This window comes from Nylanderia fulva, unplaced genomic scaffold (genome assembly GCF_048542155.1).
Source record: "Nylanderia fulva isolate GAGA-0341 unplaced genomic scaffold, ASM4854215v1 Scaffold1, whole genome shotgun sequence".
In the NCBI taxonomy this organism is placed as follows: domain Eukaryota; kingdom Metazoa; phylum Arthropoda; class Insecta; order Hymenoptera; family Formicidae; genus Nylanderia; species Nylanderia fulva.
In genome coordinates this window covers 3,353,108-3,378,252 of record NW_028189192.1, presented here as the reverse complement: position 1 = coordinate 3,378,252, position 25,145 = coordinate 3,353,108, and the positions used below count along the sequence as shown (strand labels likewise).

General features: G+C 37.4%; 1 protein-coding gene across 5 annotated transcripts in view; it reads right to left on the bottom strand.

Annotated features, from left to right (window-relative positions):
• Nucleotides 1-25,145, bottom strand: part of LOC114928309 (uncharacterized) — a 223,385-nt gene that overhangs the window by 109,391 nt on the left and 88,849 nt on the right. For all 5 annotated transcript variants that reach the window (XM_029299409.2, XM_085479755.1, XM_085479760.1 and 2 more), the window contains exons 3-4: nt 20,817-20,897; nt 18,246-18,468 (exon numbers count right to left, since the gene is read on the bottom strand). In XM_029299409.2, coding sequence (XP_029155242.1) covers nt 18,246-18,468; nt 20,817-20,897 — 304 coding nt within the window. The remainder of the gene's footprint in view (nt 1-18,245; nt 18,469-20,816; nt 20,898-25,145) is intronic.

Below are 25,145 nucleotides of genomic sequence, written 5' to 3'. Positions count from 1 at the left end.
TATTTATAAGAGAAAGAAAATATTCACGTATATTTTTTTGCTCACATATTGCAGCCAGCATTCATAAGCGAGTACACCCATTTGAGATAATGTTACATACCTGAAACATAAAAAGAAATACTTACATTAATATCATATTAAAAAGACATACTAATATCAATAATAATTCAAACAAAAATTTATCTAGCAAGTCTAGCTAAATGGAAAAAGTGTGCAAAAAATGATTTCACATACATAATAAATATCACCCGAATCAAATTAAACGATGGCAATATTATTGCATTAATAATATTAGAAAAAATTATTCGGCGCATAGGAAAATCTATATTTCAAAATTACTCTTAAATGAATAATGGAACTTTCGAGACACCAAGCGTTGAATTATTGGAACGATTTGGCGGGTATGCAAGGTTCCGGAAAGAGTCCCGGAGGACTCGAAGGACAAAAGCTGAGCGACGTTGAAAGCCTCCGGAAAAAAAGAGTTACCGTCGCCCTGACAAATCGTGCTATATTTCGATACCGTCCCGACGTGAGTGCGGTACCCTTAATGGAATCGGAGGGATTACAACGTCGAAAGCACGGATTTCCTTCCGCTACTCGGGTGCTCCTTTTTGTCGCTCGTAATCCCCGCCTCGTGAACCCTTGGATATTTCATAATTTTTCGTCTACACTTGCGTCATCTACGTATGGGCCAAGAGAGTCCAGCCTTCGCCTTCTACGAACTCTCGCCGGGATTCCGAGGACCCGACGAAAGACTCAGGGATCCAGAAAATCGAATAAATTTTCTCAGCTCCTATAAGGTAGAAACTGTCGAGTGTTCAAATGTTACGGACGATAGGGTTTACAACCTTTACATCTTAAGTTGGACCTTGTAAGAGGATTTGTCGGTTTTGAATTCTTCATATATTTTTGGAATTCTAAAATCTTTGACTTTTATTATGGTATATACACGCTCTTCAAATCTTTCATGTAAAGAAGAATCTCTTTTAAAATACTCAAGTCCTAATATTCACGAGATCTACAAATTCCAAATTTATCAAATTAATAAATCGCATCCACAAATTAAAAGATCCGATGCAACTGGAATTTCGCCTTTAGTATTAATTTGATCGAGTTGTTGGAAAAATGAGATTGCACTGACAATAATGAATATAAAATCTCCACAATTAATTGTTGATCGCCAGTGATGAATTTTCATAAATAATAAGATGCAATTTAATTCGACCAAAAACTGGCTATTCATTTATTGAAAATAAGTACACACTACGTTTCGACCCAGATTGTGGTCCTTTTCAAGTGTTGTTCTTATTCAGCAATTACATTAATTAAAAATAGAAACATGAAAGTTGTCCTCCTTTTTTCCGAAGGCTTTCAACGTCGCTCAGCTTTTGCTGATGCTTAAATTGCAATTTAAAATTAGATCAAAAACTGGCTATTCATTTATTGAAAATAAGTACACACTACGTTTCGACCCACATTGTAATCCTTTTCAAGTATTGTTCTTATTCAGCAATTACATTAATTAAAAATAGAAACATGACAGTTGTCCTGTCATATCGACAATCTGTTAGCTACTGTGACTTATTTTCAATAAATCTCATTATTTGTTAATAATGAATATACTTTCTCGATGGAAGGCAAACGTCTGAATCAGCGGAACGAACCGAGGTGGAAATCATGCTCTAATCGCGAGAGAAGACGGGGAAGCTCGAAATGCACTATTAGCACGACGCATCACGTGGCAACCTTATCCCGAGATGGAATCTTCTTCCCCTTCGCCTCTGTTCTCTCTCGGTTTTCGCGACGTGGGGCGTGCGGCATTGTTCGACCTTGTCGTCGACGATGACGGCGAGCCTTATCTCGGTGGTCGCGCGTGACTGGGCTCTGACGGAAGACTGGGGATGGCTGCGGTCGAAAGTCCAGAGAGAGGGTGACGAGAATGACGGGAATAAGGATGAGAGAGGAGACGACGTCTGATAACGTTCCTCTCTCTTTCTCGCGACGCACAAAATGCTTCGACGACGACGACGACGTGTTGCAAAATGTCAACCGCTTGCTGCGACTGCACTTTCCGTCTCTTCCCGCCCTCCGTTCGATACTTTGACGTTTAACGTCGCTGTGATCGTAACACGAGCGTCATGGAACAGAGCGTATCTCTCGCCATTTTTGCAGGAAATTTAATGCCGTACATTTAATTTTTGCCCGTGTATTTTCGAGTAAATTAAAGGCGATGGTGTCAACGCGAATTTCGATGCAAAATAAAATTATGGAGGATTCTCTCTGCACGAGAGAAATCATCCCTTTACCAGATATATCATTTTTCCAACAACGGAATAAATATAATAATTTTGTTAAAAATATTTAAATTTTTTTCTAGGCAACCTCCAGACTAATTAGTACGTATTGATTATGTTTGTATAATAAATGCATGTTTGAATAAAATTTTGCGCAAAGCCACTTTCTCCTTTTTACATACAAGAATCGAATCATTACCGAGCGCGAAAGCATTGTCTTCAGCGGAGTTGCAGAAAATAATGCAAATGTAATAGCAAAAGCCGCCGATTTTTCGCAAAATACGCCTACAACGCATTCGCCCAATTAAAATCTCTTTGGCGTCTTTTTTAGGAGAATACGCCACGCAGGGAGGAGGACGGGCTAATGAATTCTGGCAAAGGGCGTCGGGACGTAAATCCCCCGGTTTGCAGCGCAAACGACGAGACGTCGAAGAGAAACGCGAGCGAACGAGCGAGCAAAGTGGAGCGAGGGAAGAACGAAACGACGCCGGGTCGACGAGAAAGTCGAGGCATCGGGATTCCTGGTGCACCCGGCAGACGGGATCGATGCCTTCCTGTCTGCTCGGCCCTTTACAAGATATCGCTAACGCCACTGCCGTTTCAGCGAAACGAAATTTCGAAAAGCATCGATCGCAGATCAAAGGCGAATCATAATATCGGCATTTGATTGCTTGTCATGTAGCACAAGGTGATCAACGCGATTTCACGGTGATTGCCTCTTCCTATCTATGATAATTGCGACGTCAAATTGGGAGATGAACATTTTTTGAAAAATCTGTGCGACATGATATATTAATAAAACATTTTTTAATTAAAGACGTGTATATATAACCATCAATTGTAAAAAGTAGAAATTTAAAAGTAAAATATATATATTTATATATTTTATTAAATAGAAAATATGTATACATATATCTCTCCTTTAAATTTGCGATAAAATTTCTTTTCTCCCCTTTTTTAAAACGAAGAAGCGAATGATAAATTAAACCAAATTCTTCCTAACAAGATTAATTCAAAAAGACAGCTTTGACTACTCCTGCTCAATCGATTAGATTAGCTATTAAATGTCGGTCCGACAGCTTAAACAACTGTGAAAAGAACATCCAGATGTGTCAGACAGGATCGATGTCTTCCTTTTCGCGCAAGGAGGGAAGGATCCACGTCTAGAGCGTGGATCGCGTCGTCGCGTATTAACTTAAACCTTTCTTCGCCAATTCGAGCCTCCTCCATCACGGGAACAACGAGGATTGGAAACGGGGCGTTAAAGGGGCCGAGGGTAGATTTATGGAAATTCGGTGGCCCGTTTAAAAGAGGGCTCTCTTGTCAGTGGAAAAGCCCTCTCTCTCTGCCCCTTGTCGTCCTATATATCCTTCGGTAAAAAAAAACATCCGCGGTATGAGAGCTGATGCGATCTTTGATCTCGCTGCAAGGAAGAATGAGGGTCGTCACCGCGCGAACAAGCCGGGACTATTGTTCTCCGTCGACTACACACCTCGATTGCGATTATCTCCGTTCAGTTTTAAGCAAAATGACGCTGGGAAAAGAAACAGAGAAAGATCAAAGGCGCGCTGGTTGTTTCCCAGAAGAAGAGCTTGTTTTCCAACAAAATCCTCGTGCTACGGAGGTAATAGCAGCCGCGAGATAACGGACGATCGTGATAAAGCGAGAGGCTGGTAATTAAGATCGCTTTCCCCGAGGCGTATACTTGTCGACGCTTATACTTCACTTTGGTATATACCGTGATTTTTGCAGCCGCCGCGAAGCTGCTTCGGACGTTTCGTTTCGCCGTGTTTATCTTCGGCCCGCTAATATTATCCGATGCTTATTATTTCCAGGCAGATAATGCTAATAATTAGCGCCGTCTCGATACACATTATTAACCCTCAGTTACCACTCATGGGTTAGAGCAACCCGGAGTCTTCTTTTGTTTATATTTCTGGATCTAATAAAGCTATTTTGAAGTATTCTTTTTTTTCAATCGATACGCCAGACAGTGAGAAAAAAGAATATATCGGTACAAATGTCACCAGATTTCTAGGACTCGAGATATTTGAGAAAAAATGAAAAGTGATCTTCTAAAATTTCGAAACAATCATTTTTGATATGGGTTAACGTAACCCAGAGAGGTAACTGAGGATTAAACATGTATATTTTCATTAATCAGAGAATTTGAAAAAAATAATATATATATATATATAAATTTATTAAAAAGGCCTAAACGAGCAAACTGTCAGAATTAATATATTCATTACATTATACAAAAATTATTTCGGTCGGTAGAATAAAAGTATAAAATCTATTGAAATATATATAACACAATTTCTTAAACATAATATTGGTTGAACGATAAACGGATTACGATAATAAAAAAAAAAAAATATATATATATATATATATATATATGTATATAAACGCGAAATAGCAACATTCGGAATTTTTGCATCATTAATAGCTGCTTTTTATCGTTAAGAGATAGAGAGCCGACAGAATTCGCGGATGGATCGTGATGGCGGGCTTCGTCCGTCTATCACCGAGAGATACTAAAAAGCCTGTACGTGTCTCCATAAATGTTAATTAACAATAATTACGCCGCATGCCCTCGCGCCCTGCTAAACATCCTAAAGGATTGCAGGACGTCCCGTAGTATAACCAGCGGATATCTGCTGCTTTTTACACGTCACCGGGGAGACGCCTAACGAGGAAATATCGTCCAGCAGATGCGGACGATTCAGCGGGAACCTAAACACAGCGAGGCTCCCCATACATATCTCGTTCTGTCGTCCGTCTCTTCCGCCTCCTGTCTCGTTTTACATGTTTCAATTACATCGCGCGAAATGAGATGTCGCGCTTTTGTTCGGTTCACCATTTCGAATTTTGTGATATTACTTCATTAATTTTAATATACATTTTACGATGTTGCGGACAAATAAATGAACAAAGCGCGTTAAAATTTTAACGTGATTTAATTTTCAAGTTTCGCCTTGTCGTCAATTTACATTTGGCTCTTTTCGTTCGACATTTATATGTGCCTGAATAAGCTATTAACAAAGCATGGTTTGATTGGATATATGCCGCATATATAATTTCGACGACTGCGACCAAGTAATCGGTCCAACTTCTATGCGACTGTGACTAATCGCGAATAGTCATTTCGTAACGCGAGATCGTTCGTTTCGCAAATCGATCGATTGATCGGCCGCGAATCGAGCGCACAATCGATTACGATCGGCATGCGGTAACTCGAGAACTCCGTTGAAAATAGGTGTTAAGTGCGGCCTGCAACAGGTTCCCGACTTCCTGCACTTTACGGCGAGTGTCGCCGAGACACTTGACGACATTGCTTTCACTCGCGGAGATTTCTTTGACTCTGCGATTAATCCAAACACCAGTTGTTTTCCTAACAAAAATGTTAAGAATTTCTAAAGTTACCAAAAAAAAATTATATGAATTAAATTTCCCATCTATTACATATGTATAAATAACGCGAAAGCTTGTTCTCGTTGTTCACTTTTAAGTCTTTATTTCATTTCGATGCGACCTCGTAAATTAATGAAAAGGCAAAAAGTGTTAAAAATTCGCAATCGATTTTTCGCAATTTTTCTCGAAAGTAGAATAAAATTTGATGAAATTGAGAGACTAATAGAGCCACGTTTACTCTTGGACACTCTGTACACATATGTCGCGCGCCTGAAAACCAGTCTTCCACTGATTGCCCGTGAAAAAGGAGAACTTATGTTACTTTCCTGCATCACCTGTCTCGCCATTTGAGAAGACGACTTTCAAGTTGGCGAAGCTCTCGCCATTTTCGCGTTCCACGAAAGCGTTTGTGATTAACTGAATGGACGCTCCGAAAGGCAACTAATGAACTGGATTAGCTGGATTAGTTGGCTTTACGTCGTATACTTCGATAAATCGCACGTTTTATAAAATTTCACGATTTTTACTTAATAGGAAACCAACAGATAAAATAATTTAAAAAAGTATAAAAAATAGAGATATAATCCATATAAATTAATCTTTACAGAAAGAGGAGAAGAAAGAAAATCAAGTCTCTCGATAAAATATTGAAAATATCATAAAGCGTGTCGGAAGAGCTCCTGTATAAAATTAAACTTTCTATTTATTTTGCATCAATTAAATTATTTATATTCTTCACAAATTTACATTTTCACCGCATGTAAAACATCCAAAGAGTAATAATGCTCTCGTCTATTTATACATTGAGAAACTTCCTGCAAATTATCCCCGTACGCTTTATTTCTGCCGACGCGGTTACGCCGAGCACTTGTTTCCGTAATTATGCAGTTTGGGGTCGACGACTAACAATACAAACCGCTGTAATAATCCCGCAATTATCGTGTAATATACGCTGATAGGTCGTGTCACGAGCGACCGGCGCTTTCCGTGAATCTCACGCTTGAAAATTTTGCAACGACACGCGATTTAGAACCCCCTTTTTCCCGTTCGTTAATAGCGGTTTCGCGAAAGGAAATTTTTAATAAACAGTCGAAAACGCAGTTTTCTCATCAGTTCGGTTCATCGATTATATACGAGTAACATACAGGGGCCGAAGAGCGAGGGGCTTCAATTCGGGTTTACGATCCTACTAATATCGGCCTCTTCGGCAAGGGGTCCGAAACCTCAAAGGGTCGAGTAATTACGTCTGTTGCTGCCAAACTATATACCGGTCGTTATATTCGAGGTGGGCGCCAAAATGCTCGAAACGCATTCCGTTCGGTAATTGCAAAAAGGGCGGACACCAAAATTTGCCAGGGAAACGCTCTTCGTGTTCGCGCATTTTGTTACTTCGCTTTCCGAAACGAGAAATTCATTAATAATTCACTAATAAACTCTAATCTTCCCTTATTCTCTCGAATTACTAAATAATCATGGAGAAAAGAGGAAATGTCAAATTGAAATAGAACTAATGAAGCAAATTCAGTAAAATTTAATAAATATCACTTATCTATTTAATTGTCAAAGCGACAACAACAAATACCGTCGAGCATTTATATATCTATTTCCGTCTGTTGAGAGACGATAAGCGTAAAAAAAAAAAAAAAAGCGTTTATTTTATTCCGTTTGTGAATTATATCCCTATTCCGCTCAGCTACTCCTCTAATAGGCACGATAGCACTTTCCGGACTGATTGACTAATGACGCCATTAATAGATAATGAAAATTTCTACGTGCTGTTCGCGTTAACTGCGCGCATTAACATTTGCCGAGCGAAATCTTGCTAAGGCGCGTTCCTTAGAGATACCACGTCAAGCTAGCTAGATACCACAGCTAGTTCGCTGATATACGTATGTATATACATATGTATATATATATATATGGGCTATTATTAGCCGACCACCTGTACGACCCGAGGCAGTTGCTCTCTCACAATCGGCTACATACGTCTTGGTTCTCCCCCAGGGCTGTATCGATCCCGAGTTGGTACCCTCTCTTCATCCGCGATCGGCTATCTACCTGATACCGGTTTCCAGGAAACGAGATGGTGCCTAATTAACAGCCGCCATCCGCACGTATGCTGCCACTTACGCCGTAAAATGGATCGGTGTACTTAACGAAATTGTTAATATCCTGGTTAACGCGTGAAATGTATTTAAAGTAACTCCGTGTCAAATTAGAGAGGAGAGGGACAAAGAGACGCATATTTTTATAGATATATGATATATAATATAATAGGATGAAATCTTTTTCTTTCGCCAAAGATAGAGCTGGTTTAAAACCAGACGTAAGTCGATATATAACGCATAAAGTATGTTAAATAATAATTCTTGTAATTCTCTTAAAAAGTAACCACTGATGAGTGAGATACATTTAAAATATACTCGATATAGGTATGTGTAAAAAAATATATCTAGATACGCAGAGATACAAATTAAAATTAACGCGTGAAAAATGCCTCAAGATATCGTCATTCAAACTATTTCGCCATGGTACTAAAATTTGATCAATGCTTAATAATCGCTCAACCGGTGTTGATGACTATATGTTGATAACTTGCAGTCTAGATCTTTTAAAAATTTAAAGAATTGGGCTATTCAAAAATATGTGAAATGTATCTGAAAAAAGCAATTCAGATACCATGTATTGTATCTAGATACAGAGATACTTCAAATCAAATATATCTCAGATACACAAAATGTATCTAGATACTACCCAACACTGAAAGAAACGAGGTGTCAAGTTTCACATCATTTTACGAAATATATCTGAATGATGTAGAAGATATTTTTTCTTTTCCACGAGGCATTTATATTTATAGGGATTGAACAAGCAACAAAACAATTACATCGTTTCGACATTTTCACCTAATCCATTAAGCCGACTTCCGTATAAAGCTCGTCCTTTCAACCGCGATTAATTTCCGAACTTTCATTCGAGCGGTTGCTTTTCATGGGATATTAGCCCGGATCGCAAGCCGTTGCGTTAAGTATGATAAATGGCATTTCGTCGGACGGACATTCATGCACCCCCGAGGCCGCAAGTTTCGTCAATAATAATCGCTGCATCCGGCTTTTAGTCATTAGGTCCTTTTGTACTCGCTATTTAATAATTAGGAATACGACCGGAAGAGAAAAAAAAATTTAAAAGAATATATATATATATATATATATATATAATATGTATGCATTAATTATGTAACACATAGATTCTTATCGAGACACCGTTGCAGCGACCTTCTGTATTCTTAATTAAGAATACCGATTATGACGAACCATCATTATTTCCGGTGTATAATATCGACATTTGTTACTCTGTATAGAATGAGTATAAAAGCACCGAGATTATTAATTAGTGTATTAAGCCAAACGGTAAATCCTAGACAGGAAATGCATTGAAATCGGAGACGCTCGAATGTGCAACGGTGAATGCATGTGCACACGCAGTTGCACCGATGCGGTGCCGCGCGATGCAATTCCGCTTATAAAATTCGACGCGACGCGTAACGCTGTTATTTTGGTCGGGCCGAAATAATTGGAGATAATTCTCTGCGCTGTTGTTTTTAATCGATCCCACGACCGTCCGTCGCCGATTACGTCTGCGTCCGCGATTTAATTGCAAAATACCCCGCTTTCGGCTACGTTTGCGTGTGTGACGCGCTGTTTACTAAATCTGATAATAACATTGTGCTCGCACACTGGGATATATCATTAACGTTAAAATAGAAATAATCAAATCGAACGGATAATGTGTACCCCGTTTCTATCAAATACATAATATATATCTACATATATACGTATCTTCTGTCCTGGTCGTGAAAACAGATTAGATTAAAAAGCTATTTTGGGGCTGTGAATTACCGAATAGATAACACTGTGTATTTAATTTAACTGCGAAATATTTGCGATACATAAATGTAATGAAATCTACACGCGATACACAAAAGAGTATCATCGTGTAATAAATCTTGCGAAGCATTTATATGTACGTGCAACTCTATTTTTAGCTTTCCCGTTATACAATGGATAATTAGATTCGCGTTCTTCGGAATCATATATTTTCCACGCTTTCATAAACGGTCTGATTATCTCGTACGGTTCTACTCGTTACTTCTGATCTCGCAATGGAAATTCAAGCAATGATCTTCTTCGCATCGCATTATATCATCATAATTAAAACGCAATCCGAAAAAGATTACATAACACGAGCCGATTCTATTCACTCGAGAAGGTCAACTAGTCTCAATTTACACTAAATTTCTCACATTTTATCTCTCAACACAATAGTAACAATAATATAATTATCCATTAAAAGACAGGAAGCGAGCTGCAATAAATTTGCAATCAAATCTGTTTACTTTAATAAATTAATACGATTATAATGTATATAGTAGATACTTCTTTTCAAATACCTAATTAACATATATGATTTGAAAAATAATTTCCTTCGAGAAATTGATTGCGAACAAAAAACAGAAAGATGCTAATTCTGATATAGGTCCGCTAATAATATCCCGATAACGATCTTTCCGGATCGGTAAAGTTGTCCACTTCTAAAACCTGACGCTCTACCACCTAGGTTAATTATAGCTTCGCGTCGTAAGGGCCGGCTGCTCGACTGAACTAGCTCTTGCCGTCGGACATCGTTAACTCTTTTCCCCATCTAGTAGTCGAGAGGGAGCCGCGCAGCGATACGAAATCGCTAACTGCATCGCTAATTAGCTAAGCGCGCGTCGACGCCTAGGCGGAGTTTAATGAACATTTACGCGCGAGAGTAACGACGCGAGAGAGCGGCGCGCAAATGATCCTATACCCCGTTTCGAGAGGAATTTTCGGATTCATCGACGCGGAACACTTTGACGTTTCTCCCGTTTACGACGGGTCGCGCGGATCCGCCAGGTGGTTAAGGGGTTATAAATGTAGGCATAACTATAACTATGCATTTACGCGACGACGACGATGATGATGCGGCGAGAGTTCGCGCGCACCACGTATACGAGTGTCGAGTAAATGTCCACTTTAAAGCTGATATTTCAGCGCCCGTCGTCCTTCAGCGTCCGGATGACACTCTCTCTCTCTCTCTCTCTCTCTCTCTCTCTCTCTCTCTCTCTCTCTCTCTCTATTTCCTCGACTCATTGCAAATTGACTGGATTCTAGAACGTCTATCAAGCTGACACACTTGCATTTCTATGCCTGACGTTCCGCTTCGTGGAAATTCATAGATATAAAAGATGTAAAAATCTCTGAAGTCACCAGATGATAATTAAAAATGGTAGTAATTTAATCAACCAACTCTGGCTATTTAATAATCTTTATTTAATATTCACGACGTTTCGGTTAATGAGTATATAAAGAGCTTGAAACCAACACAATAATATAGTTAATTGTTTCACATTATATCATGTCACATTTTAAGATCAGAAATTAAGTTTCTATATAGAAAGTTGTGTTTTAGGTAGGATACATATTAATGTGTGGAAATATTTATTGTTACTCAGTTACTTTTTAATTAATTTTTTAATTTTCTAATAATTGTCATTATTATAATTTGTAGCACTTGATAAGGGCCGAAACCCATGGCCGAAACGTCGTGAATATTAAATAAAGATTATTAAATAGCCAGAGTTGGTTGATTAAATTACTACCATTCATAGATATAATTAAGAATTTTATTTCGAACAGTATTTCTATAGTTCTTCGTGAAGTTTAAAAATGAATAATTGTGAATAAAGAAAAAAATGTGTTTTTAATTAAAAAATGCCTCTCAGAATAAACAGCGAATTTTCAGACACTAAAATTACTTAAATATAATAAATATTATATACATATATAAAAAGGTAAAAAAAAAATAAATTAAAATAAATTCTAAACAATTAATTCTATTCTGAAACACGACATTAAATTCGATGTCGTAAATTGATTTCTGTGTTGCCAGTGTTCTTGAAAGAAACATCCTTGAACGAATTTCTATGTGGTACGCAATATTCGTGCCTTTCGAATCTTTATCGTTAAATTTGGGGGAAAGACGAAATCTCGCCTTTGATGTTATCGCTGTATCGTAACCGATGTTAACACCGGGGAATCGTCTCGCGGCAGGCTAATTAAGGGTTTATAATTAGTCGTGAATAAACTCCCGGCAATTATGCACATACGTTGCGCACTAATTAACGAGGACAATAACCTTAACGAGCGAGCGCGAAAAAAAGCGCTTTGATTAATCGAAGATTTTTCGCGCGCTAATTGGAAAGCGAGCCGATAAGATTTACCTCTCATCGCCAAGTCTCTATATCCCACCCACTCCGCTAATTTCTATAATAATTAATTCGTTCTCCCTCGTGTGAAATACTGATCCACGACGGTGGAAGCAAATGTCGATTCGTCGCGAATAATGTGTGGGATGTCTGGAAACTTTCACGGTTCCTTTCCGACTCTCTATAGATATGAAAATCGAGCCTCTTTCGCGAGATGTCAATAATAATCTTCAACGTTTGCAAATGATTAGAAATTTACTAAGAAGTGGGTTACGCAGTTGCGATTAGAGGATTGAAATTTTTCTTTCCGAACAAATTATCAAGATAGTTAATAAATTCTAGAAAAGAAGACGTTGCGAGCTGCAAATTGTAGCTTTTCATTATGAAAGTCGCTCTTCAACTTGTCAAGATATAAATGGAAATTGTTTCAAGATATCTATAAGCGAAGGAAACGGGATGATATCTTGCATAATTACTTGGAAGCACATAGATTATATATTACCTCAATGCGGTATCATTCATCACAACGCAGTGACAGTGATATATCTTGGATGCTTAGTAAAAGGGATTTAAGATTTTATCTAATCTATAATAAAACGATTTTACAGCATATAGAGAGTAGCTTTTTATTCTCCGAATCGTTCCAGCATTCGCTTCATCATAAAAATGACATATGCACCTATTAGTGTCACCAAGTCTGATAGTCATCAATATTTCGAATTTCAATGAAACCTCTCTCTATCTCTTTAAGCCTTTTCGTTTTGTATACTATTAACTCGACTCGTGCTTTTTGCAAATAATTACGTGAATCAATTCAATAGTTCCATATGGCAAGCATATACATATGTATGCAACTTGTTCAACTACGCGATGCTACAGGGCGCCAGTTAAATGCCCACTTAAAATATTAATTATGCATAAATCCTCGCGGTACATGGCAAATCGCATGATTTGCAGAGATTTCTAATTGCATTCGTGCACCGTAATTGCGTAAGACCGCGATTTCCGCGGTGAGATATTAATGATGCATTACACGGTCGAGCGTGCTTCCGTTTTTTGAAGACGTCACGTGTGAGACCACTATCATGAATAATGCGCCATACGATTGTGCGATATTTATGATCCATGAAAGCACGATGTGGAATTGCCACGAGTTGTGCCGGTCCGGAAATGTATTAATACGATGATGTGTTCAGTGAAAATTTGAGATTCGAAATCACGTTCATTTCGATATAACAAATTACGATTATTTTTATTCGAACCTAATTCTGATCTAATATACAGGGTGTCTGATATAAAGTGTGACATCGAAAAACATAAGTAGATCTCGTTATTTGGAGACGATTTTTCCTCAGCAAAAATATCGAGAAAGGCCATCATTTTTTGCATGTTCTCAATTTTTGCCATCACATGTATCTTTATAACTAAACCTTAAATTAAAATTTTATTAAAATAAATTCTACTTGAAATTAATTGGAGAATGTAGTTTTGTTAATATTTTTCTCACAAGACTTAGTTTGCGAAAAATTCTTGATTCTTAATCGCTTATAATTCGAAAATTATTGATGCCTCAATTTTTGCGGAGGAAAAATTGTCTCCGAATAACAAGATCTACTTGTATATTTTCAGTGTGACAGCTTATGTCAGACACCCTGTACATCCAAATGCTATATTTTCCAAAAATTGATTCGATTACTATCGCACATACACCGACACAGAGAAGACCTCTAAAAATTGTTGCGCGATATTAGCAGACTGGAAACGCGGTTCCCCCGATGTTAACTCGACGCGTTATGAAACCCCGAGTGTGCCGAAGGACTAATCCATCCCCCTCGGCACGTCATGCGCGACCATATAGCGACAAAACGGCGGCGTCATATTTTTCCAGCGATGATCGGACGACGCGGTAAACGAAACAATAGCGACCCGCCCGCAGTGCGATAAAGCCGATACGACGCGCATATATTCGCGCGAACGCGCAGAGTTGCAGCAGCGAGACGAATATTGCAACTGCAATTTTCAACGAAATCACCTCTTACACAAAGCCCGCCGATGCGCGAGCTTTATCTTCGTTAACATCGAATTACGATCTGTGATTTCGTGTTACTCGAATATGTGTTGCCTCGTTGGAGAACGAGGGAAAATTTTAATCGGAAACCTCCGCGTGAAACGATAGACACTTTATGACAGAGTTTTTATTTTCATTCTTTAACAGAAAATAAAAATCTCATATTTACACGATAATTATAATTAGAAATAAAATTAAATAAAATTATTATAACAGCACACATATCCCGAGGATATGTTCGTATGTTCTTTGAATGTCCTCTGGATATCCTCAGAATGTCTTTCGGATATGGTGTGCTATTTTTATTTGTAATTATAATTACAAATAAATTTTTAAAAACTTGGGAAGCTCTCCTCCGAAAAAAAGCGACAATTCTAGCTCTCACAGTTTATTGCCCCGTATCGGCAGCAGTCGAAATTCCGGCCTTTATTCGACTCGAAACGAGCCGGCTCGTCGGCGACGCCTACTATCGCCGCTTGTCGTTCAAAGCGCCGCGGACGCAAAATATATAGGAGACTGTCCGTCACGACGGAAAATCGTGCGCGTATTCGAGGGAGAGAAACGCGTGTAACGATACGACACGACACGACGCACTAGCGTCGGTGTCCCTCTCGTTTCACGGGACGCCGCGTCGCGTCGAGTCGATCCGACCTGCCAATCCCGCCGTCATCCTTGCCGAGGGAACCGAATACGGGCGCGTCTCTATGGCAGCTTTTTTCCACGCGTATTTGTATTGTGCGCCGAAATAATGTACGAGGAGAGAAAGGAGGATTTATCCGTATTTCTCGTTTATTCTCCGTCTTATTCCGCGTGGCGCTTGTCATATTTAGCCGTATATCGGCGAGACGTCGTCGAATCCCGACAGATTCTCAAGTATATTCAACGAGGGAAAGAAAGCGTGAAGGAGAGATGGGGTATATATATATATATATATTTATAACATTTGAATTTTAAGAGACCATCTCCAAAAGAACCGTTCGTATGTCAGAATAAGCAGCTCTTCACACTTCATATCTCGGAAATTAATTCTTCGAGAATGGTTTCGATCCAAAATTCTTTATTCCGTTTTCTTTATTCCGAGTAAAAAAAACCTTGATATCCGCGGAGGATATAAAAAGCGAAGAAATATCTACTGTTATTGTTATGTATGAAGGAAGGTAATTATTTTTAAACGGTGAAATAACTTCCGAGAGCGATTCTGAATGGCTGTCCACCGTAAGATAAGAGGCCAGCGCGGCTTCTCTAATTCATGCTAATTTCGAAAACTTTTTGCATCGCTTAATTCAATTAGTTCCGCTCTTTCAATGTGGCAATTAGCATATTAACTTGACTATGCGAACCTTCCGATGCTGAAGCAGAGTCCGGAGAGTCGCGACTTTTCCACTTCCATATCCCTTTACCGGATGATGCCTCGCCTCATTATCCGAACCTGTTTCGAACGTTATTATGATGCAAATTGAAAGCTAACATTTTTGCTCGCGACGAAAATATGGCAAAAGTAACGAGACCCTCCCTCGCGCAAATCCGTATTCAAAATTCAATTTGAAAACCGCGTTCGCATAAAATTTGAATAATTTAATTGTCGGATTTCAAGGGTGGACACGTCAACGTTAATCTAATTAATCTTTCTCCATCTCTCACGAAAAGGTCAATGCGTCGATTTAGGCCAAACGAGATTGTACAAGCGATTAGGAATTGATCGGTCCTTTAATAGGTAACGATAAGACGAGCGAGTCGCAAATTAAAATGTAAATTTTAATTACGATTATAAATTGTATGCTTCAAAGCGCCTTTATGTACTCGCTGATGAAAATGAGAAACCACTTGTCGATATAATTTGGCAAAGCCCCAAAGGTCAAAACCATTTACGAAAGATCGATGTTGACCGTATCTCAACAAGTTAGCGAACCGAAACTCTTTCCGATTGCATTCATTGTCGAAAACACGGCACGGACATATAATAACCGATCACTTCTACTCGTTTCAAGACCGTCGGCATTGTCGGAAATCTTCTTCACGGTCATCCGAATGAATAACGCGCCTGCCTTTGTACGCCTGTCGGAAAACATTACGAGTCGTCCCGTTAATAAGTCGCGCGATGTCAAATTGACGCAACGAGTTCTGCGGACGTTTAAAGCCATAATTAATGTGGGACGAGCGAAATGAGAGCGGAGATATCGCGAGGCCATCTCGGGACATTAATCGGACGTTGATACTCCGCATTGCTCCGAGGTAACGCAATCTAGTACAAATTTATCGAAAAGAGAGAGATTTCTAAAAAGATATCTTTATAAATGTATTCGAAATTTCGTACAAAAAAATATGTGAATTAGTTAGTTCGAAATTGAGCTAAATTATACCCGATACGGTGGTTAGCCACTCTTAATGAAGATATAAATTCTAATTATGATGGAAATAAATATTAATTAAGATATTTAGAAATTGAAATTCAGGGAATATTAAATTAAGGGTAAAATTTAATTTTCGAAGCATGATTAAGATAAAAATTGTGGCTAAACTAAATCAAGAGGTATCTAGATTTGAAGTAACTGCGTGTATTGATTAATGTTTTTTATCTTAAAGAAGGATGTAATATTTCAAGATAAAAGTTGTTAGAATTATATGTCGCTGACCCAACTTAGGTTATCCGAAAAGATCATTAATCGAAGCGAGTTTTCTAAGGCTTATCCGAGATTTATCGCGAGACACTTTCTTCTTGGCGAAAAAGACATAAAATATTTTCTAGCAACTACTCAGCTTTAAATTTCACCCGTTAATGAGAAATACATACCGGGCAATTTTTAAACATTTAATTTAAACACCAAACTCAATCAAAACGAGTCTGATCATGTCCGATGAGTTTGCGAAGCAACGATTTTCATTCGATCAAAATTTTGTTGAAAAGTTATCAAAGTCGAACAAATTGAATCGCGAATAAAATTGTTAAATGTAGTGACTTTTTAGAGATGCATTCATTTCGGACGCAAAATTGCATTTCATAGCGATTGAACCGAAACGAAAGCTTTATATGCAATAAAATATGGTATAAGTTAACTTTGCATGAAGTTGGTTTAGCGAGTCCGCAAATAAAAATTCGTTTCAATGATTCGAGATTCATTTAAAATTCACCATCTACCTTATTCCTCGTTATTATATCATTTACAACAAAAAAATGTTTAATGCGAGCAAAGTGGTGAAAAAAAATCCGGCAACGTTTTTTTGTGCAGCCGATCGAAATTTATTCCGTATAAAAATTCTGTCGATCGCTTCAGTTCGAATTAAATTCCCGTGAAAAAAAGCTCTCGTAGTTTGCGCAAACGTTCCTGATTGGAAAGAAGCTCGATTAAATGCCTGCAAATGCGCGCTCGGCGACGTCGCAAAAGAGTTTAATATCTGACGTGCCTTATAAAATCGCCTTTCGCGCGCGAGAGAAGGGTCGAATAAATTTCATTAACTCATTAGATTTACCGTCGTCATCGTCCTCGTCGTTGTCGACGTTACGCAGCACACGAAACATCGTTAATTTCGGAGTAATCGCCGTATTTCGCGCGTGCGACGAATAACGCTCCCTCCTCTTTTTCGCTCTAACGACGAGAGAAAGCGCGATCCAATTTACTATGGAAATCCTACGGTCGCTTCTCCTTCCCCTATCGAGAAAATCAATTACGTCGAATGAATACAACATGAAGGGTGTAAAGGGTTAGCCGCGAGAGTCTCTCCGCGAACCTGTATAAGCGGAGCGCGTTTGAATGACATGAGATCGGATGCGAGGAAGGAATTTCGAGAGTCGCAGAGGCCGGACAGATCTGATTTGTCAGGACGCGGGAATCATCGCTGACAAATCTCGTTACGACTCGGCGCTCGTGATTAGGGTCCGCGAAAACTTTTCGTCTCGTTCTCTTCGCATTCGAGGGCGCCATAGAATTCACGCCTCTGATATTCATTCGACAGAGAGAAAAGTCTTATCAAAGGATCGCAGATGTAATTAATCGGAAAATTTTGAAGTTACAAAGTTATGCTCTATATAATTTAGACCGTGATAATTATATATTATTATGAATTATTCATTGGATTTTATATCGCGATCGATTATTCTATCCTCTTTCCCTCTATATCAAAGTCGTCGTTATTAGAACGATAATAAAAAGCGAAAGTATTTTCAATCGTCGTTTCTTACCTTGGCGGGATCCGACTTCTCCGGCTGCTCGATGAAGGTCTGCGACGCTCTGGACATGGTGTTTCTTCGGGGTGTCGTTGTGCCATCTTGCGAAGGGCGCACAAACTCGATTCTACCACCCTCGACTACGATATTGGGGGCTGGTGGAAAATTCTCCGTGTTACCGACCGTATCGCAATAACCCAAAAGCCCGGCCTTTTCCCCGTACAGAGGGTGGATTTGTCTGCAACAGAGGGTAAAAGCTCGATTGAAGAGTACTTCGCAGCAGATGGTGCTTTGCATCGAATCATTATTGATCTTCTAAATATATATGCCAATCTTTCTTATTTTTATTTTTGTAAAATATCGTATAATGCATTTAAAAGATGTCAAACATTATTATTATTATTATTATTATTCAGTCTCTGTCAATTGTAATAGTTTTTTCTTCGAAATTTTAACTTGAGATTGAAATTTTCTCTAACATGCGTTTTAAAATTAAATTAAAAATAATGTAATAATTATTGTAAATTTCATTGTAATATTTAATAGATTGACTCATGACATTCGCGATTTTTAAATACAGTAGTCTAACAAAAGAGCCATTATTTTGTTCAATTGGCACAATAAGAAATGTTATACAATAGACACTTAACTCTTTCTACGTTAATAAGGATGCTTGATATAATTACATTTCGTAATTAATGGCACACAAGTAGGTGTGGGTAACAGCTTCGACACGCGTGCATTCTAGCACGACCGAGTTTTATTTTGCAAGCGGAAGAGAGTGACCGACTTTAAGAGCGCACTGACAAAGGCTAATCCCTCCCTCGATTCTCTTCGTAGTGCAGTAACGTATGTCGTTCGAGTGTGCAGACGCGATGACCGATATTGCACGGACAGATGCATTTGCGTATCAATGTCAATAATCTTGAAGCGGCGTCGCGCGATGGGATTACAGAGGAGGAACCGCTCCACTTTCGCGACGATTATTCTCTCAAACCTTTTAAATCCACCTAGCCTTAAGTCTCTTTGCGCGACACGTATGCAAATGCGTACGTATGCAAATGACCGTCTCTTTCTCTTCGTCGCGCGACGACAAAAAATGCAGAATCGATAAAAAGCACAAGAAATGTATCGGCATTCGAAAGTGAAACTGTACAAAGTTTCAGGGGAAAAAACGAAAGAACTTTCAATGTCATATCAGATTTTAAATATCGTATCTCTGATAGTTCAATCGCAATTTTTGGAAGAAATAATATTTAAAACAATGTAATCGATCAAAATGAAATAGAAGAACAGTCTGTTTTATACAGATGACACTAATTGTTTTGCAAATAAAAATGTGTTTGTGTAAGTGGGCACAGCAAGAATACCAATCCGCATGCCATCTATATCATACTTATAGAATTCAACAATTTGTAAAACATTACTGTAATATGATTGAAAAGACACAAGTTAGAAACGTCTCATGCAATTCGTCCAATGTGAATAAATACACAATTAAAAAATTGTTTACATCCTATATTTGCTCGTTCAAAAAGGCCTCAATTTATTATTATTATTATTATATATTAATTCGTACGAACTATAAACTATTAAATTATTTTATAAATAGAAGAATGTTAAAAGAAGATATGTTAACGATAAATATGTTTACAGCAATTCTCACTGTTGTAGCAAAATCGTAATTTTAGAATTCACCTACAATTTTGATATCAATTAGCCTATTACATTAATTGTCAAGGTATCAATAGACTTATTATTATTATTATTATATATTAATTTGTACGAGCTATAAACTATTAAATTATTTTATAAATAGAAGAATGTTAAAAGAAGATAAGTTAACGATAAATATGTTTACAATTCTTATTGTTGTAGCAATATCATAATTTTAGAATTCGCCTACAATTTTGATATCAATTAGCCTATTACATTAATTGTCAAGGTATCAATAGACTTATTATTATTATTATTATATATTAATTCGTACGAGCTATAAACTATTAAATTATTTTATAAATAGAAGAATGTTAAAAGAAGATATGTTAACGATAAATATGTTTACAACAATTTCATTGTTGTAGCAAAATCGTAATTTTAGAATTCACCTACAATTTTGATATCAATTAGCCTATTACATTAATTGTCAAGCTATCAATAGACTTATTATTATTATTATTATTATTATATATTAATTCATACGAGCTATAAACTATTAAATTATTTTATAAATAGAAGAATGTTAAAAGAAGATATGTTAACGATAAATATGTTTACAACAATTTCATTGTTGTAGCAAAATCGTAATTTTAGAATTCACCTACAATTTTGATATCAATTAGCCTATTACATTAATTGTCAAGGTATCAATAGACTTATTATTATTATTATTATATATTAATTCGTACGAGCTATAAACTATTAAATTATTTTATAAATAGAAGAATGTTAAAAGAAGATATGTTAACGATAAATATGTTTACAACAATTTCATTGTTGTAGCAAAATCGTAATTTTAGAATTCACCTACAATTTTGATATCAATTAGCCTATTACATTAATTGTCAAGGTATCAAATAGACTTACCGAGGAGATGGTATGGGGCGAGGCTTGTCGAGCGCCAGATCCGAGCTGAGGGGTGAGTCGGGTCCGCGGCCGCTGGAAGCCCTGAAGAGCAAACGGAATTATCATTAGTTAAGTTAACATTCGTGTCGAAGGCAATAATTTATCTAAGACTATCTTATAATGCCCTCTAGAGATTAGTCGATCGACGTGCGAAAGACTTTCCAAATTTATTCTCTCACTGATCTTCCCGGAGTTCGTTAAATGTAATTATGTAAATAGTGATCAAATCAAATTTTTGGAGAACTCCAAAATAATTGAATTTACAGGTATTTCGATTATAAAAATGTAATAATGTAAAGAATAATCAAATAAAATTTTTTGAGAACTCCAAGATACTTAAATCCACACTTCCACTTTATTTTCCAAATTTATTCTCTCACTGATCTTCCCGGAGTTCGTTAAATGTAATTATGTAAATAGTGATCAAATCAAATTTTTGGAGAACTCCAAAATAATTGAATTTACAGGTATTTCGATTATAAAAATGTAATAATGTAAAGAATAATCAAATAAAATTTTTTGAGAACTCCAAGATACTTAAATCCACACTTCCACTTTATTTTCCAAATTTATTCTCTCACTGATCTTTCCAGAGTTCGTTAAATATAATTATGTAAATAGTAATGAAATCAAATTTTTGGAGAACTCCAAAATAATTGAATTTGCAGGTATTTCGATTATAAAAATGTAATAATGTAAAGAATAATCAAATAAAATTTTTTGAGAACTCCAAGATACTTAAATCCACACTTCCACTTTATTTTCCAAATTTATTCTCTCACTGATCTTCCCGGAGTTCGTTAAATGTAATTATGTAAATAGTAATGAAATCAAATTTTTGGAGAACTCCAAAATAATTGAATTTACAGGTATTTCGATTATAAAAATGTAATAATGTAAAGAATAATCAAATAAAATTTTTTGAGAACTCCAAGATACTTAAATCCACACTTCCACTTTATTTTCCAAATTTATTCTCTCACTGATCTTCCCGGAGTTCGTTAAATATAATTATGTAAATAGTAATAAAATCAAATTTTTGGAGAACTCCAAAATAATTGAATTTACATGTATTTCGATTATAAAAATGTAATAATGTAAAGAATAATCAAATAAAATTTTTTGAGAACTCCAAGATACTTAAATCCACACTTCCACTTTATTTTCCAAATTTATTCTCTCACTGATCTTCCCGGAGTTCGTTAAATGTAATTATGTAAATAGTAATGAAATCAAATTTTTGTAGAACTCCAAAATAATTGAATTTGCAGGTATTTCGATTATAAAAATGTAATAATGTAAAGAATAATCAAATAAAAATTGTTTGCGAACTCCAAGATACTTAAGTCCACATGTAACTTGAGTATGATGCAATATAATTACTAAATATTATAATTTAAAAATGCAAAAAAAATCAAACGCACGATTTTTAGAATAAAAAAAAATAATAAGCCACTTAATAATCAATCAATGTTTACAGATTAGAGATCTCGAGAATCCCTTTACGATCATTTGAAGAAACGCCATCCGTATTCCTTGCACTTTCCATTTCTACAACGTAATCACCGCTTTCTGATTGAAATCGAACGAGTCTCGATTGAGCATTCTCGCGCGTATAAATTTACGGCGGCCACGATAAACGATTAGAGAGAGAAAGAGAGAATCATTAGAGAGACAGGCGCATAAATTCTCATCCGAGGATGCGGGAGTCGCGATCGAGATGCGCTTTCGCCCGCGAATCCGAGAAACTGGCGGGGAAATGCTCGCGATGAAAAGCGGCACGAGGCTTCCTTGGGGGGGAGAAGAGAGGTGAGGAAAGGGAAAATGTCGCTCCGCGCGTTGCGTAAGAGCCGCGATTCCGTTTGTGCACATTACGACTTTCAATATTCATATTTCATTCGGCCGCTTGATATCGACCAGGTAATTCTGGCCGCGCGACAAACTAGCGAGAGTCAGACGAATAATTCATCATCGCGAAATTCGAATGGAATAATAATAATATAACTCCGATATGTCCGCTAAATATATAGGTATATGTACGTAAATCGAGCTAAATTTACCGCGACTGCGACGAATTTAAATGAATTAGATATCGAATGCGAGAGTGAAATACGCAGACAGTATATTGCTCTGCCCGGAAATAAACCCTTTTATATGGAACAATTAAAACAAAAATATGAGAGCGCGGAATTCCCGTATTCTCCAACTTTTGTCTCCAATATAAAGTTCAAAGTGCCGAGTGCGTCACTCTATTTTCCGCAGTTAACTTTGTCGTAAAAAAAAAAAAAAAAAAAAAAAAAAAATCGCAATGTGCAAGAGACGACTGACGAGTGCAACATTAGATCTGGGATGCGTCGCGTCGTCGTCACCATCGCAACCTCGATCCGACGATGTCTCTCACTTCCGCTCGGCGAATCCTCTCGGACCCGCCGCATTTGGAGCTCTTGGCAGCCGCTCAGAGACGTCCGCGATGAAATATCTAGCACGAGTGACTTTGATCTTCCACGGCGCGCGCGCGCGCGCGCTCGAAACACGACGTGGATGCGCGAATAGCGCGCGTACACGCAAATATATGCGTATATATATGCGTGTTTACGCCCGTCCGCGAATGCACATATAACGCTCTGGGAACCAGGAAGTCCCGATGCGTGAAATTTCTCGATACCGGGTGTCGAGCATCGTGGCGCGAATTGTTCGAATAAATAAGACGTTTCAATGATACACAGAGAGAATCTTCCCTTCGAATCTATTCTGAAAATTATGGTAATCTCGTGGGACAATCGAAAATATTATTTTAGATATTATTTCTCTGACTAATATTTATCTGTTTCAAGTTGATAAAATGGATCTAGAAAATACTCGATCTTACGATATACCGAAACCGTGTAGAGACAGAAAGAGAAAGAGCGATGGAAAATCTAAAAATAAGACTAGATGATTTAAGTAAAATTAATCGAATATATTTTATATCATCTTATTGTGTAAGTAGATATAATACTTACACAATAAGACGATATAAAATATATTCGATTAATTTTACTGTGTACATATTTTTATTGCGGTAAATATTAGTTGATTTTTGGGGTAAATTCTAAGAGAAAATTCTCACCGTGTATAAGAAGCAAAAATAGATTCTCATGTGTCAATCTTTCAGATATGTATATCAAGTTCATTAGCATCGAATATATCCTACATAATAAATTGAAAAAAATTATACTCGAGATATAGATTTTCATAGCTTAACGGAGGAGAGTCGATCGATTCGTTGAAATCGTACACTCTATATGTAAGCATCGAAACACAGGCGACAGCTGCGTCCATATGGAAGCGCGGCAAAATCTCGCTGACCCTCTTCTTCCTCGCATTCTCACGCGGAATGACGGGAGGAAGAAGAAGAGAGCCGAGTGAATCACCCTCGCTGAAATTCTAAAAGCGCCTGTTTCCCAAAAGTCTATTACGGAGCACTTAGAATCATGCGCGCGCCACGGTATTTCTGTGTCCAACACCACCAAAGATCCCTCTTTATCTCTCTCTCTCTCTCTTTCGAGTCGGCGCTTCTTCGCGGTGATCGTTGCACCCGGTACACGGTTGGCAAGCTACCTAAAAGTGCGTCGCCCGTGATTTACCGATCTGTTGATGTTCGACGGAATCCTCTCCTCTCTTTCAAGAAGGCCGAGCAAAAGGGAATAATGCAAACAGTTCGGCAATTAATTTTCTTTTCCGCCACGCTTCGGGCGATAAGTAATAGCTCCTTGCAGTTCAATATCTAAATCATCTAGTCTTATTTTTAGATTTTCCATCGCTCTTTCTCTTTCTGTCTCTACACGGTTTCGGTATATCGTAAGATCGAGTATTTTCTAGATCCATTTTATCAACTTGAAACAGATTTTTTTTTTATATTGTTTTTTTTTTTAAGAAAAAGAAGGGAAAGAGTAGTACTGGTTGTTTTTGCGAAATTTAACATCTGAAATTTCGTTTCAGATATATCTTCGCATATAAAAGATGTATAGCTACATATGTAATACGGTATACACGATAGCGAAAAAAATGCTGTTTTTATACTAGAGTTACATCGCGTTAATGCGTGAGGCATTGTAAGGAAAAAAAAAATAGAGAAAATTTCGACATTTTTAAATCTCTTTGCAAATGTTTCCCGACTTTTCCTCTGAGATATAAAAGCCACGCGAATGCATCTCAGAGGCAACTCCGCGCGAAACGTGCAGCGGCACTTAGCCATGCCGTTTATCCTCTTTTTCAGCGACGTACCTCGCTCTTTTATAACTTTGCACA